At 36.6% G+C, this 20012-nt stretch overlaps 2 protein-coding genes across 2 annotated transcripts; one reads left to right on the forward strand and one right to left on the reverse strand.

The window, feature by feature from the left end:
• Positions 1-52: 52 nt before the first annotated feature.
• Positions 53-17720, reverse strand: MONOS_10853fu10854 (uncharacterized protein; the record flags this gene model as incomplete). The annotated part of the gene is made up of 4 exons (XM_067863334.1): positions 53-17278; positions 17349-17495; positions 17559-17603; positions 17715-17720. The coding sequence occupies 4 exons, from the start codon at positions 17718-17720 to the stop codon at positions 845-847; spliced, it is 16632 nt and encodes a 5543-aa protein (XP_067730524.1). The 3' UTR covers positions 53-844.
• Positions 17719-18559, forward strand: MONOS_10855 (putative Hsp40). The gene is made up of 2 exons (XM_067863335.1): positions 17719-17974; positions 18038-18559. Exons 1-2 carry the CDS (start codon positions 17767-17769, stop codon positions 18289-18291), a joined length of 462 nt encoding a protein of 153 aa, XP_067730525.1. The 5' UTR covers positions 17719-17766; the 3' UTR covers positions 18292-18559.
• The last annotated feature ends 1453 nt before the right edge of the window (positions 18560-20012 follow it).

Consider the following 20012-nt stretch of genomic DNA (forward strand, 5'->3'; position numbering starts at 1 on the left):
CATTTCAAAAGTTTTTGGTGCCAATAAAGAAAAAAGCGCCAATAAAAAGATGACCCTATTTCAAAAATAATTGTTTGTTTTATTGAATCCAACATTAAAAGATTATTAACGACAAATGATTAATTGAAAAGAAATAAAATTATTAATTGAAGCGTGATGTGATACTATTAAAAACATCAAATATCCAAAGACAAAAATAAAATATAACAACAATTAAACAATGACAATTATAAACATTTAGAAGAGTTAATACATTAGGTATCCAAGAATGCAAATAATAAAATCAACTTGCGGACCTAGATAGAAGATAAGAGAGAAAAAAAAGAAGAAAAATCGAAAGAATACAAAGGAATGGAGCAAAAAATTCATTTTGTTTCAAAAAAAAAAAAAATAAAAAATAAAAATAAATCAAACAATTGCGTCAAAACGTAAATGTTGAATAGATAATCCAGTAAAAGTTTCCAGATTGCCAAATGCTCCAAATAATTGAAGATAAGATAATAACAATGGAAGTCGATAGGCTTATTAAGAAAATAATTGAAAATGGAAACAAGAAAAGATAGGAATGTGAACAAAGAATTGCAGAAATAAAACTTGATATGAAAAGTCTTTTTTGGCTTTGCCAAAACAATTGCACAGCTTCTTCATGTGGAAAACATAACGCATTGCTTGTGAAATGGGTTCTTCGAAAGGTTGAAATAGAAAAAGTTAAAAAAAGTAAAAGAAAACAATAATTTAATTGCACAAACTAAAATCGAAGAAATTTAAAAAACAAAATGAAAGAATTTTTTTTTTGTTTGATTGTTTGTTTGTTTATATTTCTTATTCTTAGTGTACTTTTTGCTCACAAAGGAATATCTTCCCACAATTTGTGGTCGCGGTCCGATTTTTCGAAATACAGCGAGTTGGGGAAAGTGGCCTTGGCTGCCTTCAAAACAGGAAGGAAGTTCGTTCCCATCCCTTTCGAAACATGCATCTTTTTCAGCGTCAGCGACGCTGCTTCTGCTATCTTCAGTGCATTCGGCCTCTCCACAATGAAGCACTCTCCTCCTTTGCCTCCTCCCTCCTTCCCTTTCGCTGCTGCTTTTTCTCTCTTCAGCCCTTTGACATAATGCCCCTCCTCTTCTCCAACAAGCCCAACGGGAATTTCAATCACAAAGTGCTGCCGCATCACAAAGTGGCTCATCACATCCAGCAGAGACAGCTGCGTCTCATCCTTCTTGTTCTGATGCACTTTCTTCTCTTCCTCGCTCACATACAGCCCCACAGCTGACGTCGTCTCCACCAGATTCTCAATCATACCTTCCAGCGTTTCCCGGAACAGAAGGCTGCTGATGCTCCCTTCGCCCATCTTCCACTGCTCCCCTTCCACATCATACGAAGCATCACAAAGTCGCCCAAAACTCACCAGCTCCTTCCGAAGCCGCTTCAAGTGCAACGACGTGTCCATAGAGAACATCACTGGATGCTTCGTCACTTCTCCTGTTTTCCCTCCGCTTCCTGCGCTTCTGGTACTTCTCATCTTTTCTGTCTGTGCCGATGTCAGCACCTCCCTCGGATTCGCCCATATGGCACTCATCAGCATTTCCAGGTTCTTCTTTGACCTCGCCACTTCACTCAAAAGCGCTGCAATGCTCTTCCCACACTCAGCCATATACTCGCTGCAATACAATGGACGCATCACTTCCATCAGCTCGGCTGCAATCGCTGTGCATTTTGTGACTGCCTCAAAGCGCACAAGAAGCTTCACTGCTTCGCTCCACACATCGTGGAAGGCTGAGGTGGATGAGGAAGAGGATGAGGAAGAAGGCACTGAAGAAGAAGATGATTTCGGGAGTGAAGCAGAAGAAGCAGTAGAAGACGGTTTGTAGACGGAAGGATAGATAGCAAGGATGTTGCGTATCAGGCGAGCAGAGCAGGCAGCGATGAGAAGAGAAAGATTCAGCGAAACAGGGCTGCCTGCAACAAGCTCTGCGGTTTGCGAGGCAACCATCGACAGCTGCTGCACCGACTGCTTCACAGGTGCTGTGCTGATCTTCAGAGAGAACAAAGGAAGGGGAGAATCTGCACTTAAATAATCAAAGTACGACACAAGATAGCTCACATCGTCTGAACATGTTGCGTTTCGCTCGTTTTCGTCTTCGCTTTCACTTTCGTTTTCGTTTTCGTTTTCGTTTTCGTTTTCGTTTTCTCTGTTTAATTCGGAATTGTTTTCTTCTTCGGAGAAATCTTTCTTCTCCTTTTTGGATTTTTTGCTGGATTTTGACTTTTTCTTTTCTGGTTTTTCTTCAGTTTCTTCTTGTTCTTGCTCTTTTGCTTCTTCTTCCCCTTCTTCTCCTTCTCCTTTCTTTTGCTTCTTTTTCTTCTCCTTTTTCTTCTTTTCTCTTTCTGTTTCTGTCTCATCAGCAGCTCCTTCTTCTTCATTTTGTTGATTATCTTGTATTTCTTCAATTTGTTCTCCCTCTCCTTCTCCTCCTGCTTCAATTCCATTCTCATCTTCTGCTTTTTCTTCTTTCTTCTTCTTCTTCTTTCCTTTCTCTTTCTTCTTCTTTTTGTTTTCTCCTTCCTCTTCCTCTGCCTCTGCACCTTCTTCTCTCTCTTCTTCTTTCTCTTCTTCTTTCTGTTCTGTATCTTCTTCTGTCACTTCCTTTGGTACTTCTTCATCTGTTGCCGTTTCTTCCATTGCTTCTCCTTCCTCCTCACCTTCCTCACTCTTCTTCTTCTTCTTCTTTCCTTTTTCTTTCTTCTTCTTCTTCTTCTTTTCGCCTTCTTCTTCTCCTCCTCCTTCAACTTCTCCTTGTTGCTGTTCTTCCTGTTGTTCTTCTTGCACTTGTTCTTCGCCAACATTCTCATTCACTTCTTCTTCATGAACTTCTTCTTCTTCTGTTTCCTCTTTCTTCTTCTTGTCTTTCTTCCCCTTCTTCTTCTTCTTCTTCTTTCCTTCTTCTGCTTCTGCTTCTTGTTCTTGCGCTTGTTCTTCAACATTTTCTCCTTCTCCTTCTTCCTCTTCCTGTTTCTTCTTCTTCTTATCTTTCTTTTTCTTTTTCTTTGGTTTTTCTTCTTCTTCATTTGCTTCTTCTCCTTCAGCCCTTCCTTCTTCTCCTTCTCTTGCTTCTGTTTCCACTTCTGCTTCTGTTGTTGCATTTTCTTCATTCACTTCATTGTTAGCACCTTCCTCTCCTTCTTCTTCTTCTTCTGATTTCTTTCCTTTCTTCTTCTTTTTCTTTTTCTTTTCTCCTCCTTCTTCATCTTCTTCTGCCATTCCTTCAATTTCTCCTTCAATTTCTTCCTCAACTGCTTTCTTTGATTTCTTCTTCTTCTTCTTCTTCTTTCCTTCTTCTTCTTCATCTTCTCCTCCTTCCTCAATTGCTTCTTCAACATTCCCTTCTCCTTCTCCCTCTCCCTCTCTATCATTTTCTGGTTCTTGAACTTGTTCTTCTTCTTCAATTTCTTTCTTCTTTTTATCTTTCTTCTTTTTCTTCTTCTTCTTTCCTTCGTTTTCTTCCGTTTCTTGTTCTTCAACATTTTCTCCTTCTCCTTCTCCTTCTCCTTCTTCCACTTTTGGCACCTCTTCGTTTTCTTCTCCTCCTTCTTCTTCTGTCTTCTTCTTCTTCTTATCTTTCTTTTTCTTCTTCTTCTTTTCTCCTTCCTCTTCCGCATTAGCTTCTCCTTCTCCTTCTTCGTTTTCAACTCGTTCTTCTTGTTTGTTCTCTTCATTTTGTTCTCCTTCTTCAGCTCCTTCTTCTTCTTCGCTCTTTTTCTTCTTTCCTTTCTCCTTCTTCTTTTTCTTCTTTTTCTTTTCGCCTTCCTCCTCTTCTCCTTCTCTCTCTTCTCCATCTTCATAGCTTGCTTCTGCATTCTCAATTCCACTTGTCTCTTCATTCATTCGTCCTTCTCCTTCTCCTTCTCCTTCTCCTTCTCCTTCTCCTTCTCCTTCTCCTTCTCCTTCTGTTAACTCTCCGTTTTCTTCTTTCTCTTTCTCCTTCTTTCCTTTCTTTCCTTTTCCCTTCTTCTTCTTCTTTCTGTTTTCTCCTTCTCCTTCTCCTTCTCCTCCTTCCTCATCAACTTGCTCCGGTTCTGCCTCTTCTTCTTCGCTTTCCTGCCTTTTCCAGCTTTTGCTGAGATTCGAACGAGATCTGGATGGAGACAATGAGGCTAATGAAGTGACAGAAGAGGAAAGAGAGAGAGAAAGAGAAGAAGAAGAAGAGGAAGAAGGCAAAGAGGAAGAAGAGGAAGCAGAAGCAGAAACAGGCATCTCCAAATTGAGTGTTTGCGAGAGCGGAGGAAGAGAAGCAACGAGATGGGTGACGAGAGAGACAGAAGGAGGAAGCGAGACATCAAAGCCATTGGAAAGTGCTCGGGGAAGAAGAGAACGAGAGGAAGGGAGTGTGGACGAGGAAGGCGGAAGAGGAGTGAAGGAATAAAGAGAAGTCTGGAGTGTTTGGGAGAGAGGAGACGAGGAAGAATTAGACAAGGAAGAAGAGGAAGAAGAGGAAGAGGAAGAAGAAGATGATGATGATGATGATGATGACAGCTCATTTGCAGCGTCATCAATCAACATCGCAATCTGCTCCTCGTCTTCCTCTCTCTGCTTCTTCTTCTCCTCTTCTTCTTCTTTCTTCATCTCCACCCCTCTCTCCACCGACGGTGCCTCCACATGTTTGCTCCAGAACTTCACATCCTTGTCAATCATTGGCGAATTCACGTGTTCTTTGACCAGATCAAACCCAACATCAACCGCTGATCCTTCGAATATCTGCTTCTGCTGCTCAATGCTTTGGGAGAGAGAGCTGAGGAGGCACATCCCTTGCCTCACACCCTCCAGCTCCAAATACCCGCTGCTCAGCAGGTCCTCCTCCATCTCCACAAGATAGTCGTCTTCTTCTCCTTTCCTCCTCATCCTGCTCCGTTCTTCCAGTTCTTTCAGCTTTCTCCGCTCGTTTTGCTTTGCCTCTGCTTTCTTCTTCATTTCTGCTTCTTCTGCCTCTCTTTTTTGCTTCTCCTTCGCTGTTTCCTTCCCCTTTTTCCCTGATTCGTTCGATTGTTTCTCTCTTTCTCTTTCTCTCTCCTCTTCCTCTTCTTCCTTCGTCTTCCTCCTCCATTCTTTTGCCTTTGCCTTCGCCTTCTCGTTAAACTCCTTCATCAGCTTCGGTACCTCCTCCACAACGCCACAGCTGCCTATTTTGCTCAAACTCTCTTTTTCTTTGCTCAGTTCTCCCAACACAAACAACGCTGATGAGACAAGATGTGTGTTGAACACAGGATACAATGCGGGATTGAGCACAGAGCGGTTCTTCTCTTCTTGGGAGAGCACAAATTGCACTATCACTTGCTCTGGATTGGCTTCGGAGAGAGAGAAAGAGGAAAATTTAGAGGAAGAGGAAGAAGATGAAGAAGAGGAAGAAGAATCCAATTGTTTCGCTTTGAGAAGCGAAGACACGTTCAAACTGGATTGGATTGCTGCTTCTTGTTCTTCTTCTCTTTCGATTGGCTTGGCAGCTTTTCTTCCTGTTTGTGGCAAAGACAATGGAAGAAGTAATGGAGATGATGATGACGATGACAAAGATGACAAAGAAGGTGAAAGAGATTCCATTTGTTCACTAGTTTGTTCTTGTTTGGCTTCTTCTCCTTCTTCTGTTGCATCTTTTTTGCCTTTCTTTTGCTTCTTCTTTTTCTTCTTCTTCTCTTCTTCAGTTTCCTCTTCTCCTGCTCCTGCTTCAGCAACTTCTGTTCCTTCTTCAGCATTTTCTGGTTGCTGCTCTTGTTCTTGTTCTTGTTCTTGTTCTCCTTCAACTTCTTCGTTCTTCTTCTTGTCTTTCTTCTTCTTCTTCTTCTTCTTTCCTCCATCTTCTTCTTGTTCCTGCTCTTGTTCTTGTTCATTCGTCGTTTCCTCATTTTCTTCTCTTCTTGTTTCTTCTCCTTCCGTTTCCTTTGCCTCTATTTCTGACTCTTTGACTTCTTCCTTCTTCTTTTTATCTTTCTTCTTCTTCTTCTTCTTTCCTTCGTTTTCTTCCGTTTCTTGTTCTTCAACATTTTCTCCTTCTCCTTCTCCTTCTCCTTCTTCCACTTTTGGCACCTCTTCGTTTTCTTCTCCTCCTTCTTCTTCTGTCTTCTTCTTCTTCTTATCTTTCTTCTTCTTCTTCTTCTTCTTTTCTCCTTCCTCTTCCGCGTTAACTTCTCCTTCTCCTTCTTCATTTTCAACTTGTTCCTCTTGTTTGTTCTCTGCATTTTGTTCTCCTTCTCCTTCTCCTTCTCTTCCTTCCTCTTCTGATTCAGTTATTTCTTTCTTGTTCTTCTTCTTATCTTTCTTCTTCTTCTTCTTTGGTTTTTCTTCTTCTCCTTCCTCTTCTCCTTCGTTTTCAACTTGTTCTCTGTCCATCTCTTCATTTCTCGTTTCTTCTTCCTCCTCCTCTTCTCCTTTCTTCTTCTTCTTATCCTTCTTCTTTTTCTTTTTCTTTCTTTCTCCTTCATCTCCTTCTCCTTCTCCTTCTCCTTCTCCTCCATTTCCTTCGGTATTTTCATTTCCTTCACCTTCTTCTTTTTCTCTCTCTCCTTCTTCTTGTTGTTCTTCTGTAATTTCATTCGCATTACTTTCTGTTTCCTCATCATTCAATTCCACCTTCTTCTTCTTCTCTTTCTTCTTTCCTTTCTTCTTTCCTTTCTTCTCTTCGTTCTCTTCCATCACTTCGCTACTGCTTCTATTCAAACTCTCATTTTCTCCATCAATATTACTCCGTTCTTCTTCATTTTCGGTTATTTCGTTTGCTTCTCTTGAAACTTCTTTCTCCTTCTCCTTCTTTTCTCTTTCTTTCTCCTTTTCTTTCTCTTTCTCTTTCCTCTTAAGTTCTCTCTCTTTCTGTTCTCTCTCTCTTTCTCTTTGCATTTGTTGTTTGGGTCTTAATTTCCCTCTCTCCACTTCCACCAATCTTTCCATCACTATTCTCAGATCGGTTTCTCTCAATTCTTCCATCTTTGAAATAGCTTCTCCTTCTTCTCCTCCTCCTTCTCCTTCTTTGTTTTCTCTTCCTTTCTTCTTCTTCTTCTTATCTTTCTTCTGCCTCTTATTTTCTTTCTCTTTCTCCTTCTCTTCTGCATCTTCCTCCATTTTCTTCATAAATATCTCCCTTCTCCTTCTCTCTATTTCTTCCTCGTCTGCTTTCTCTTGCTTCTCCATCGCACTTTCTAGCTTTTTCAATCTCATCGTTTCCAGCTTCCTCTTATTCTTCGCTTTATTCCTCTCGTTCTTTGCACTTTCAATGTTCATCTTCACATTCTGCCTCCACTTCTCCTTCTCCTCTTCGTCTCCGTCGTTCAGACATTTCACCTGTTTTGCAATGAGCACAGACGAAACAAGCTCCACAGCTCCATTCACAATCAGCTGGTGGTGGAAAAGCGGGTGCAAAGAAAGCATCGAAAGCAAGTCAAGCACATTCCGCGCGATCAAATGAGAAAAAGATTTGGAGAAAGAAAGGGAAGATGGTTGGAAAGAAGAAGGATTAGACAAAGAAGACAAAGAAGATGAGGAGGAGGAGGAGGAAGAAGAGGAAGAGGAAAGCTCTTCATTGGAATCATCACCAGCAGAAGAAACAGTAGAGGAAGCAAGCAAAGCAGAAATAACGTTCATTAGCTTTCTTGGCACGCTTCTGATGAACATTGGGCAAAGAGACATCAAAACAGCAACAACATCAGCATTCAGCCACTCGATGGGGTTGAAAGCAACCTCCTTCGACACATTCACAAGAACAGAGAGAAGCTTGACTGCAATTGAGTCAATGCTGTTGTTATTATTGGAATTATTGGAATTAATATTACTTGTACTAACACTTCTATTAATATTACTTGTGCTATTCATACCGCTATTGATATTGCTATTGCTATTACTGGCATTAATCACTTCATTTCCGAAGCCAGAAATAAGCAAGCTTTTCAATGCAAAAGAGATTGTGAAGATTCCGTTCTCGTTTCGGATGGCTTTGCAGTGTTCTGAGCGACGAGAAAGAGAATAAAGACAATTAACACACAAAATAGAAAGAGCAAAGTTAGACTGGCAATGCTGGAGGAGAAGATGGAGGAGGAGAGGAATAAACTGAGAGAGTTGAGTGGAATGGGGGATTGGAAGGCTCAATGAATCAGAGGAAGAAGAAGAAGAAGGATTTGCAGTGTTATCATTTCCTTCTCTTTCTCCTTCACCTTCACCTCCTTCTTTCATCTTCCTCATTGCTTGAACAGCTCTTGGGTCGTACTTCATCAACTCCACTGCCACCTCATCCGTTCCTTCTCCTTCGCTTCTCCCTGTTTTTGACATTTTCCTTGTTTTTCCTAATTTTCTGTTGAAATTTTCTTTCAATTTCTGCTCCATTGGCAAAAGTGCTTCAATTAGGTCGATTTCTTCTTCATGGAGCGAACAATTGAGAACAAACTGAACGGCATTTTTGAGCAAATATGAAGATTTTTCTCGTTCCTTCTCTCTTTCAATGAACGCACGGGTGATGAATTGTGAGGTTATTGTTGGAGGTTGGAGAGAATTAGAAGATGAAGAAGCAGAAGAAGAAGAATAAGCTTCTTCACTTTCTCCTCCTTCTCCTCTTCCTTCTCTTCCTTCTTTCTCCATGCAATTCGTCATCATCTTCATCACAAATTGGATTGCTCCGTTTTTCACCAGTTTGATTCGGATGTCTCGTGTCGAAGACAAATTGCTGATTATTTCCAGCATCGCCACTTCATTCAGCTTCGGAGAATTAGTTCGGAGAAACTCGCAAAGCAAATTTACAGCACCGTATCGGGTGAAAGGGAGGTGGTTGATTGGAATGTGAGAGAGAACGGCTAATGTTGGAGTGATGTCAAAGAAGAATGAAGAAGAAGAGGAAGAAGATGATGATGATGAAGATGATGATTGATCAATAGAACTTCCATTGTCTTCTCCTTCTACTTCTCCTTCTCCTTCTTCTTGTTCATTCGCCATCACACTCATCAGCATCCTCACAAACATTGGATCTCTCAAACAAGAAAGCTTTGCAATGAAATTCTGCTCGTTTCCAATGGAAAGCAAGAAAAATGACTGGATTTTGGCTAATTGAGCAGAATTGCCTCGTTTCAGGACTTCTTTGAAGAAGGAGATGAGAATTTGGAGCTGAGATTCAGAAGAGATGGAGAAAGAGGGGGAAAGAGAAGAAGGAAAAGAGAAAGATGAGGAAGAAGAAGAAGAAGAAGAAGAAGAAGCTGAAGATGACAATAAATAAGAAGATGATGATGAAGATGATAAATATGAAGAAGAAGAAGAAGAATATGAAGAAGCAGAAGAAGAAGAAATATCAGTATTTAACTTCGCTAATTTGTGTTTATGATCCAAAGAGAAATCAACTTCCAAAAGATGAGAAGGAGAAAGGTATTTCAATGGATGTGAATGTTGCATAGAAGAAGGCAAAGATGAGAAGGAAAAGAGAGAAGAAGAGGAAGAAGAGGAGGAGGAAGAAAGGGAAGAAGAAGAATAAGAAATAGATTGCATTTCATCCATTTCATCCAATTGAACAACGTTTTCTTCTTCTTCAACAGCTTTTCTAATGTCTCTCAGCTTCCCTTCTTCTATTTCTCCGAAGCTTCTTATTTCTCCGAAGTTATTTTTCTTTCCTCTCCATTTCTCGATCTTCTTCGTCTTCTCCACAACTTTCTGTTTTATTTCTGCTATTTCGACCTCAGAAAACAAATTTGATGAAGAAAACCCTTTTTTCATCTGTGAAATTAGCAACGTTAATTCTGAAGTTAAGTCTTCTTCTTCTTTTCCTTCTCTTTCTCTTCTTTCTCCTTCTTTCTCTTCTTCTCCTCTTTCTTTTTCTTTTTCTCCTTCTTTTTCATCCAAAATTTCAATTTTCTTTCTTTTTTCTCGTTTCATTTGTATTTTGGCTCTGTTTTCTTGTTTCGAAAGAATAAACTTCATAATTTTCTTCGCAATTTTCAGGTTTGCTCTTTTTTCTTCTTTTCCTTCTTTTCCTTCTTTTCCTCTTCTTTCTCCTCTTTCTCTTTCTCTTGATTCAGTTTCATTGTTTTCTTCTTCCTCTCTTTCTTCTTCTTCTTCTTCTTCTTCCATTTCTTCTTCGTTTAACATTGCTATTTCATCTTCTTCTTCTTCATCTTTTTCTTCTTTTTCTTCTTTTTCTTCTTCTTTTTCTCTAACTTTCTCTTCTTCTTCTCTTTTCTTCATAACTTTTATCTTTCTTATTTCAATATAACCTTCTTCTTCTTCTTCTTCTCTTCTTCCTTCTTCTTTTCCTTCTTTTTCCTTCTCCAAAACGAAAATTTCGCGTTTTTCTTCAAATTTTTCATTGTTTTCTGCTTCAAATTCATCAAAATATTCTTCATTCAATTTATATTTCGCTTCAATCTTCGTTTTTCTCTTTGTTTCTTCTCTTTCTTCTTTGATTTCTTCTTCTTCTCTTTCTTTCTCTTCTTCTTCTTCTTTCTTCACAAATTCCTTAATCTTCTTCATTCCCTTCAAAAACATTGAAAATTCTTCATTTATTGTTATTTCTTCGTTTTCTCTCTCTTTCTCCTTCTCCATCTTCTTCGTTATCTCCTTAATCTTCTTCTCTTTCTTCTTCCTTTTTTCTTCTACTTTCTCCTTCTTCTTCTTTCTTCTCTTTCTTTCTCTTTCTTTTTCTTCTCTTTCTCTCTTGATTTTCTTCTTTTCTTTCGAAATTTTCACTTTTTTCGCTTCTCTTTCTTTTTCTTTCTTTTCTTCCGGTTTTTCGAACAGTACCTTATTTAGGAAGCGTGAAACAACCTCGTTTTCTAACATAATTCGTTCATTTGCTTCATCTTCTGCCTCTTCTAATTCGATTTTTTCGATTTCTTTCCATTTTTCTTCAATTTTTTGTTTGTTTATTTCTTTTTCCTCTTCTTTCTCTTCTTTCTCTTCTTTCTCTTCTCCTCTTTCTTCTTCTCCTTCTCTTTCTTCTTCTTCTTCTTCTTTAATAATCAAACTTTCTCTTAATTCTTTCAATTTCTTTTCTCTTTTTTCTCTTTCTCTTTCTTTTCTTTCTCTTTCTTTTCCTTCTTCTTCTTCTTTCTCCTTCATCTTCTTCAAATACATTTTTATTTCTCTTCTTCTTTCTTCTTGTTCTTTTTTCATTTCTTCTATAGAGCATTCGATTATTCCTTCTTCATCCATCTTCATTAGCTTTTTTATTTCTTCTTCTTCTTCTTCTTCTTCTTCTTTCTCTTTCTCTTCTTCTTCTCTTTCTTTTCCTTCTCTTTCTTCTTCTTCTTTTTCATTCATTGGTATTGGAGGAGGAAGAGGAGAAGAAGAAGAAGAAGAATCATAAACAAAATCATTATCTTCTTCTTCTGATGAAGAATATGAAGGAACTTCAGGTATTTTTGGTTTTTCTTCTTCTCTTTCTCCTTCTTCTTCATTCATTTCAAACCCAAAATCAAACTCATTTACTTCTGAATCATTCGAAAGAGAATGAGAAGAAGAAGAGGAAGAAGAAGGTGAAAAAGGAACAGATGGAATAGCTGGAGCTTCTGGTTCACTTTCTTCTTCTTCTTCTTTTTCTTCTTCTCTTCTTTCTCCTTCTTTCTCTTCGTTTTTCTTCATCTTCTTCTTCAATTCTTCATTCAACCTCAAACTGAACTCACTTCCCATCATTTGCCCCATCCCGACTCCAAACTTAGGTTTTTTAGCTTCTTTCTCTTCTTTCTCTTCTTCTTCTTCTCTTTTTTCTTCTCTTTCTCTTCTTTCTCTTTCTCTTTCTTCTTCCTCTGATGATGAAGATGAATCCATATCTGGAATTGCTGGCACAGCTGGAATAGGAGGTGGGACTTCTCCTTCTTCACTTTCTTCACTTTCTTTTCCTTCTTCTCCTCGTTCTTCTTCTTCTTCTTCTGTATCACTTGCCGGAATAATTGGCACTGCAGGAATTTCTTCTCCTTCTTCTGAACTGTCGCTTTCCGGCACTTGCGGAATTTCCGGCGCCTTCGGAGAAATTGGAGACTTCGGAGAAATAGGAGCTCCTCTTTGAGAGCTCTGAGACGTATAAGATTTGTAAGACTTCGGAGAAATAGGAGCGTTCGGAGAAATAGGAACAGTCGGAGGGGGAATATCGTCTTCGCTTGAGGAAGATTCGTATAATGGGATCATTGGTGGTTTTGAAGAGGAAATATCTTGTTCTTCTCCTTCTCCTCCTCTTTCTTCTTCTTCTTGTTCTTTTTCTTCTTTTTCCTCTTTTTCCTCTTCTCCTCCTTCATTATCTTCTTCTTCTTCTTCTCCAAACGAAATATCAATTTCATCTGGAATAGCAGGAGGATGTTGTGTGTTTTCTTCTTCCTGTTTAAGCTCCTTATTTTCTTCTTCTTCTCTTTCTTCTCTTTCTTCTTCATTTCGTTCTTTCTCTTCAACATTTGAAATTTCTTCTTCTTCTTCTTCTTCTTCTTCATTCATTGGAATTGGAGGAGGCGAGGAAGAGGAAGAAGAAGAAGAACTTTTATCTTTCGAATGAGAAGAAGAAACAGATTGAGAAGGAGAAAGAACAGAAGAGGGAGAAGGAGAGGGAGAAAGAGAAATATGTTGAGAAGAAACTGATTTTGGAGAAAGAGGAAAAGAAGTTGACGTTTTTGGGGAGAGAAGAGAAGAAGAAGGCGAAAGAGAAGGAGAAAGTGAAGATTTTCGTGATGTATGTGACATCGGTGAAATTGGAGTGATCGGAGAAATCGGAGAAATCGGAGAAACAGAAACTTTTTGGATTTCTCCGTTCTCTTCTTCTTCTTCTTCTTTCTCTTCTTCCTTTCCTTCTTCTTTCTCTTTCTCTTTCTCTTCTTCTTCTTCGATTTCATCTGTAATTTCATCTAATTCTTGTTCAATGTCAAAAGATATAATGCTTCCTTCTATTTCTTTTTCCTTTTCTCCTTCTTCTCTTTCTTCTCTTTCTCTTTCTCTTTCTCTTTCTCTTTCTCTTTCTCTTTCTCTTCTTTCTTCTTCTTCTCTTTCTCTTTCTCTTTCTCTTCTTTCTCTTCTTCTTTCTCTCAATTTGTTCATTTCTTCTTCTCTTCTTTCGTCTTTCTCCCTTTTGCTCTGCAATATCAAGCTAATCGTTGCTGACAACTGAACTATGTCTTCTTCTCTTCCTTTTCTTCTTTCTTCTTCTTCCTCTTCTTCTTCTTCCTCTTCTTCTCCTTCTCCTTCTCCTTCTCCTTCTCCTTCTCCTCTTCTCCCTTCTCCCTTCCTCATCCTCCTCAGCAATTTCTCCTTCTTCTTCTTCTCCTCCATCATCTTCTTCTTCTCCTCTTCCAGATACATCAGCCGTTCTCTCACTTCTTTCTCAATTTTCTCTTTCCTCTTCTTCTTCTCTTCTTCTTCTTTCTCCATTAATTGTTCTGTTTTATGCTTGTATTGCTCCTTTAACCTTCTTAACTCTTCCCTTTTCCTCTTCTTCTCCTCTTCTTCTTCTTTCTTTCTTCTTTCTTCGAATTCTTCCCTTCTTTTCGCTTCTTCTTCTCTTCTTTCCCTTTTCCTTTGCTCATTTTCGATTTTCGCCATTTCTTTTCTTTCTTCACTTTCTCGCCATTCTTCGTATTCCTTTAGTTTTCTTTCTCTTTCTTTCTTCTTCTCTTCTTTCTTCTTCTTCATTTCTTCTTTCTTCTTCTCCTCTTCCTCTTTCTTTTTTTCTTCTTCTTCTTTCTCCTTCTTCTCTTTCTCTTCTTCTTCTTCTTTCTTCTTTCTTTCTCTTTCCTTTCTCCTTTTCTCTTTCTCCTTCTCTTCCATCATCTTCTTCTTCATCTCTTCTTTCTCTTTCTTCTTCTTCTCTTTCTCTTCTTCTTCTCTTCTAATTTTCTTCTCTTTCAAACATTTGAGTTCTTCCATGGCTTCTCTTCTTCTCAAACACGACAAGTAGATTTCTTCTATTGTTTTGACCGCTTTTTTGTACTCTTCTTGCTCTTTCTTCTTTTCTATCTTGTCTTTTATCATTCTTCTCATTTCTTCTTCTTCTTCTTCTTTCCTTTCTTTCGCTTCTTCTTCTCTTCTTCTCTTTCTTTCTTCTTCTCTTTCTCTTCTTCTCCTTTTTCTTTCTTCTTCTTCTTCTCTTTTTTTTCTTTCTTCTTCTTCTTTCTTCTTTCTTCTTTCTTCTTCTTCTCTTTCTTTCTCTTTCTCTTCTTTTTCTTTCTTTTCTTCTCTTTCTCTTCTTCTTTCTTCTTCTTCTGCTTCTCTTATCAACTGAATTTCAATTGCTTTTTTCATTTCTTCGTTTAATTTCTTCGTTTTCTCTTCTTTCTCTTCAAATGGAGGAAGAAGAGGGCGAAGATGAAGAGCAGAAAGAAGAAAAGAAGAGGAAGAGGAAGAGGAAGAGGAGGAAGAAGAGGTAGAAGAAGAAATTTTACCTATTTCTTTTTCTTTCTTCTTTTTTCTTCCGCCTTCTCTTTCTCCTTCTAAAACACCCATTGAAGCATAATAAGTAGGACGAGAAGAAGAAGAAGAAGAAGAAGAAGAAGAAGAAGAAGAAGAAGAAGAAGAAGAAGAAGAATTAAAAGAAGAAGAAGAGAAAGAAGAAGAAGAAATTGCGTTATTCTTCATCACCATATTCAACATACCTATTGCTGTTGAAACATCTTCTTTCTTCTTCTTCTTCTTCTCTTTCTCTTTTTCTCTTTCTCTTTCTCTTTCTCTTTCTCTCTCTTTCTCCTTCTTTTCTTCTGTAACATATTGATTTCCCCCTTCCATGCGATTTCGTATCATTTCTTCGTTTTTTTGCTTTTCTTCTGCTTCCATTCGAACTTTTATTGCTATTTTTTCTTTCTCCTTCTCTTTTTCTCTTTCTCTTTCCTTTTCTCTTTCTCTTTCTTTCTCCTTCTCTTTCTCTTTCTCCTTTTCTCTTTCTTTCTCTTTCTCTCTCTCTTTCTTCTTCTCTTTCTCTCTCTGCACAACATAATTTCTTCTTTCGATTGCTCCTCTTATTTCCTCCTTCATTTCTTCGTGTTTCTTCTCGACTTCTTCTTTCTCCTTCTTCAGCTCTTCTAACATGCTTCTTCCTCTTCCTTCTTCTTCTTCTTCTTCTTCTTCTTCTTTCTCCAACAAATTCTCGCTCACAATCGTTTCTTCTGTTATAACATCTCCTTCTGTAGCTGTTTCAATCACATATTCATTTTTTTCTCTCTCTTTCTCTTTCTCGTTCTCGTTCTCTTTCTTTAATAATAATGATGAAGATAATGATGAAGACAAAGATAAACCAAAAGTATTATTTAGTTTTCTTTCTTCTTCTCCTTCTCCTTCTCCTTCTTTCCTTTTCTTTTCTTCTCCTTCTTCATTCTCCTTCTTCTTCCTCCTCCTCACCTCTTGATGCACAATCTTATGCTTCTTCACCAATTTCTTCACTTTCTCCTTCACTTTCACTTTTTTCATCGTTTTTCTCTTTAATTTTGAAACGTTTGGATTTTTGACATTATTTTGACATTTCTCCGTGTCGTTCGTGTTTTCCCCTTCCTGTTTAGTCTCCCCTCTCTTCATAAACATCTTGTTTAATTCTGCCGCTATATTATTCTTCATGTTATTTGTATTATTTTTGTTTCCTTCTCTTCTTCCTTCTTCTCTTCTTTCTCCTTCTTCTCCTTCTCCTTCTCTTTCATCCAATGAAGAAGTTATCTTTCCCTGTGGAACAGGAACAGGAGGAGGCGGCGGTTCATCTGAATCACTTTCGCTTTCATTTTCATTTTCTTTCTTCTTCTTCTCTTTCTCTTTCTCTTTCTCTTCTCTTTCTTTTTCTTCCCTCTCTTTCTTCTCCTTCTCCTTCCTCTTCTTCCTCTTCTTCCTTCTTGCTTCTTCTTTCTCCTTCTCTTTCCTTTCCTTCTTCTCCTTCACTTCCCTCATCTTCCTCCTCCTCTTCCATTCCTGATACTCATCTTCTTCTCCTTCTCCTCTTTCTCCCTTTCCTTCTCCTTCTTCTTCTTCGCTGCTTGTGTCATACATCAACGGAATCGGAGGAGGTTTTGTGCTGTCATCGTCATCATCATCTTCTTCTTCCTCTTCCTCTTCCTCTTCTTCTCCTCCTTTTTTCTTCATCATTTTCTTCTTCTTCTTCTCTTCTTCTTTCTTCTTCTTCTTCTCCTCTTTCATCCTTTGCTCGCTTTGCAATCTTCTTCTTTCCCATTTCTCTATCTTCTTCCTCTTCTTCTCTTTCTCACTTAAAATTTCTTTTTTCCCTTCTCCTTCTTCTTCTTCTTTCTCTTCTTCTTCTTCTTCTTTATTTATTCCTCTTCCTCTTGGGATTGGAGGAGGAGGTGGTGGTGGTGAAGAAGAAGAAGAAGAGGAAGAAGAAGAGGAAGAATTATGAGAAGTAATTGAATAAGAAGAAGAATTTTCAGAAGATATAGAAGATTGTGATGATGTTGAAGAGGTAGAAGGCGAAGAAGGGATTGGAGGAGGTTTAATTGAACGTGAAGATATTTCTCTTTCTCTTTCTCTTTCTCCCTCTCCTTCTTCTTCTCCTCCTTCTTCTTCTTCTTCTCCTTCTTCCATTTCCATCTCTTTCTCCGCTTCTTCTGTGACTTCTGTTTCCGTTTCGGTTGTAACCTCAACTGATTCTATTGCTATTTCGTAATCTTCGTCATTATCATTTTCTTCTTCCTCTTCCTCTTTCTCTTTCTCTTTCTCTTTCAATTGCTTGCTAGAAAACATGTATTGTTCTTCATCCTCCTTCCCCTTCTCCCTCTCATTCAAATAAAACTCCCCTTTTTTGTTCTTCCTTTGTTTTTGCTTCATTTTCTGCCTCTCTCTCACTTCTTCGACTTCTTCTGGTGGAATTGTCTGTTTGAAATACGTCCATTCAGAATCGAACGAAGCACCTTTCACATTCTTCTTCTTCTTCTTCTTCATAATCACATGCTTCTTCACCGTCTTGTACGTCTTCGAGCGCATTATCAAATCATCAATTTCTTGTGCCCGTTGAAGCAGCGCTTGGTCCTGTTTTTCCATTGCTTCTAATTCCTTTGAAAATGCTAGTTCTTCTGCTTGCTTTTTGTTTCTTTTCATTTGAAGCTCATATAATTTTATTCGTTCTTGATCAACTTTAATAATCTCTTTGTCTTTTGTAATTGAAAATGGCCAATAGTCTGGCTTGTATTCCTTTGCAAAGGCATTTGAGCTTAACTTATGAGTTTTAAGTTGAGGAGGGCGTAAATAAGTGCCTTTTTTGTGATTGAAGCTTTCTATTACTTGTCGAACCGCATCCCCTTTCTTTGATGTTGGAATTTGACCTAAGGTAGCTGGTTTTGATGGAGATGGCTGAGTTGATCCCTTGATAAAAATATGCAAATTATCAAAAATTACATATTTATAATAAAGATTAAAAATAAAAATGTCACACATTAAACTGCATTTCCCTAGTTTGTATATATGATTTTTGAAGTGGACTTGAAAGTTTATGTTGAGGAAAAGATAAGCTAGAAGCCGGAGAAGTTTCTATTTGTGTAATGATCTTTTCAATGTCGTTGAGCATGAAGTGACTCGAAACCTTTAAAAAATAAATGCGAAAAATAAAAATTAGCTATATCATTCAAATATTATCGAAAGCAACCTTCTCAGGTACTCGATAAAGTCTTTGAGTTTGATCACTCATTAACTTATAAAATGTTTGGTAAATTTGATCGTGTTAATTTTTCAATCATTTCATTAGTATTATATACAATCATAAAGATTGAAGAAGATGAACATGAAGAAATAAAAAACAAACAACCATAACAGTATAGAATATTTATTGTTTTTTGATTTACGCACTTTACAAAATGAGTTGCGTAATTTCAATATTGGCCTTATATTATTCTTTTTATTATGTATATTCGGAACCAACTTTGTACGACTATTTAGGCGTTGAAAAATCAGCTTCAGATGAAGAAATCAAAGGGGCTTACAAGTTTCTAGCTTTAAAATACCATCCTGACCGCAACAATGGAGATGAAGCTTCGCATGATATTTTTAGGAAGATTACCAACTGTTTGCACATTTTTTGTCTTTGGATGAAAAAAATTTTTTTAAAAAAAATGAATTTGTTTTCAGCTTATGAAATATTGTCGAATCCAGAAAAGCGAAAATTGTATGATAAAGCTCTATTCAATCATGCTAGTGAAAGTGAAGGTCATAACGTTTATCATTACAGTGATTATGACTTTTCACAAAAAAAACAGTCAGATGAAGAAAAAGATAAGAATTCAGAGATAATAGTTTTTAACGATGAATATGATGAATTGTTGATAAGCTACTTCCCTCTAAAGTTAATTTTCTTACTTTTTGCATTTTTGTTACAACTTTAAGTTTTGGTTTCTTTTTGTGATTTGAAATAATCAAATGTTTCATCAGATAATTTTTGTTCATGTTTTGGGTGCACTGTTAAAAACAAACTTTATATAAATTTGGTTCGATTATAATTAACAAAATATTCCATTGAACCTGTTTCAACTTTTTGTCTGACAATTAATTAATTGGTATTTTTTATAACTAACTATCAAAGGTGTTGAAAGTTGCACAGAAAATAAAACAAAACAAAACATTCACTTTGAATAAATAATTTTGCAAACAAAATACCTATTTTTATTTTTATATTTTTGATTTCTTTAATGAAAAAAAATTTTACAAACAAAAATCGAAATTTTTTCATTATTTGCAACTCATTCAACAAGTTGAAAGCTGCACTGTTATAATAACAAAACCAATAGTAATGATTTGTTAAATATAAATTCGTTTATGATTATTACCAAAATTTCGTCGGTTTCAAATCAACGGTTTTTTTTCAATTATGGAACTCATTTTGAATGATTTTTGGTCCGATGGAGATAATAAGAAAAGAAATGAATAGCATTGTTTTGTTCTGTTGAAATCTTATCTTCACTGTTTGTTTTTCATTTCATTCAATTTTGGTTATTATTTTTTCAACACAACTTATTTTAGATTGTTGACTGATAAAAAAAATACTATCATTAATTGAACAGAAAAGTTTATTCAACATGGAAAAATCAAAATAACTATCTTGAATGTTGATGTTACATCCGAATGCATTATTAAAAAAATACCTGCATTTTGCGTTATCGCTTTTTAACGACTTGAAAATTATTTTTAATACATTTTCAATACGAATATTTTGACAGAATAAATAAGGTTTTAAAAATAAATCACACATTTGTTTGAAAAATGATGAACTTTTTCGTTAAATCATAAAATAACATTTTTCTTTTTCTTTTCTTTTTTCACAAATAAACTTCCTGAAATTGAAGTGGATGATGACCATTGAAATATTTGAACACAAACAAAAATGAAGGAATTTTCGTTTTTCTTTCAATTCGAAGAAGTTTTCATCACATTGCAATGTTTCGTTCTTTTCGCTCGAATTTGAATGGAAAGAAACATTTTTTAGTGTGAACAATAAATTACAACGTCTTGAGACAAAACAATCCGCAAATAATATTTTTATAATCATTTTCCTGATAATTAATAAAAAAATAATATTTTTTATATTTCCAATTTGTGTGATTATTCATAATGTCATATTTGAGACGATAATTTGATATTTATGAATTTTATTCCATTCTGGATTTTTGAACAAATTTCTCATTTTTTTTATTTTTGTGAACATTTTTTCAGAAGAATGTCCTTCTTGTTGCGTAATGAACGAAGAAAATGTTCGGTAAAAATCGTTGTTTTTTTCATAAAAAAATAGAATATTGTCCCATTTTTTCTGTCAAAAAATTCGGAAAGAACATTTGTATTTAATATGGGACAAAATATACAACTTCAAGCATTTTCATCAAAAAATTATTCACTTTTCATTGACTTTTTGTGTACAAAAAATTAGGTAAAAAACAGGATTATTTTTTGAAATACGTGTGAGGTCGCAAAACATAATGTTAATATATCAATGCTGTTTGCTTACAGTAATGAAAATCAAATTGTTTTTGAAATCCGGTAAAGTGTAAAAATGTTATAAGTCAAACATTTTTTTTATGCTTTGTGCATAAAAAGCTTGTAAGTTTGTATTTCC

Source organism: Monocercomonoides exilis (assembly GCF_001643675.1).
Source record: "Monocercomonoides exilis strain PA203 chromosome Unknown scaffold14-1859848, whole genome shotgun sequence".
Taxonomy (NCBI): domain Eukaryota; phylum Preaxostyla; order Oxymonadida; family Polymastigidae; genus Monocercomonoides; species Monocercomonoides exilis.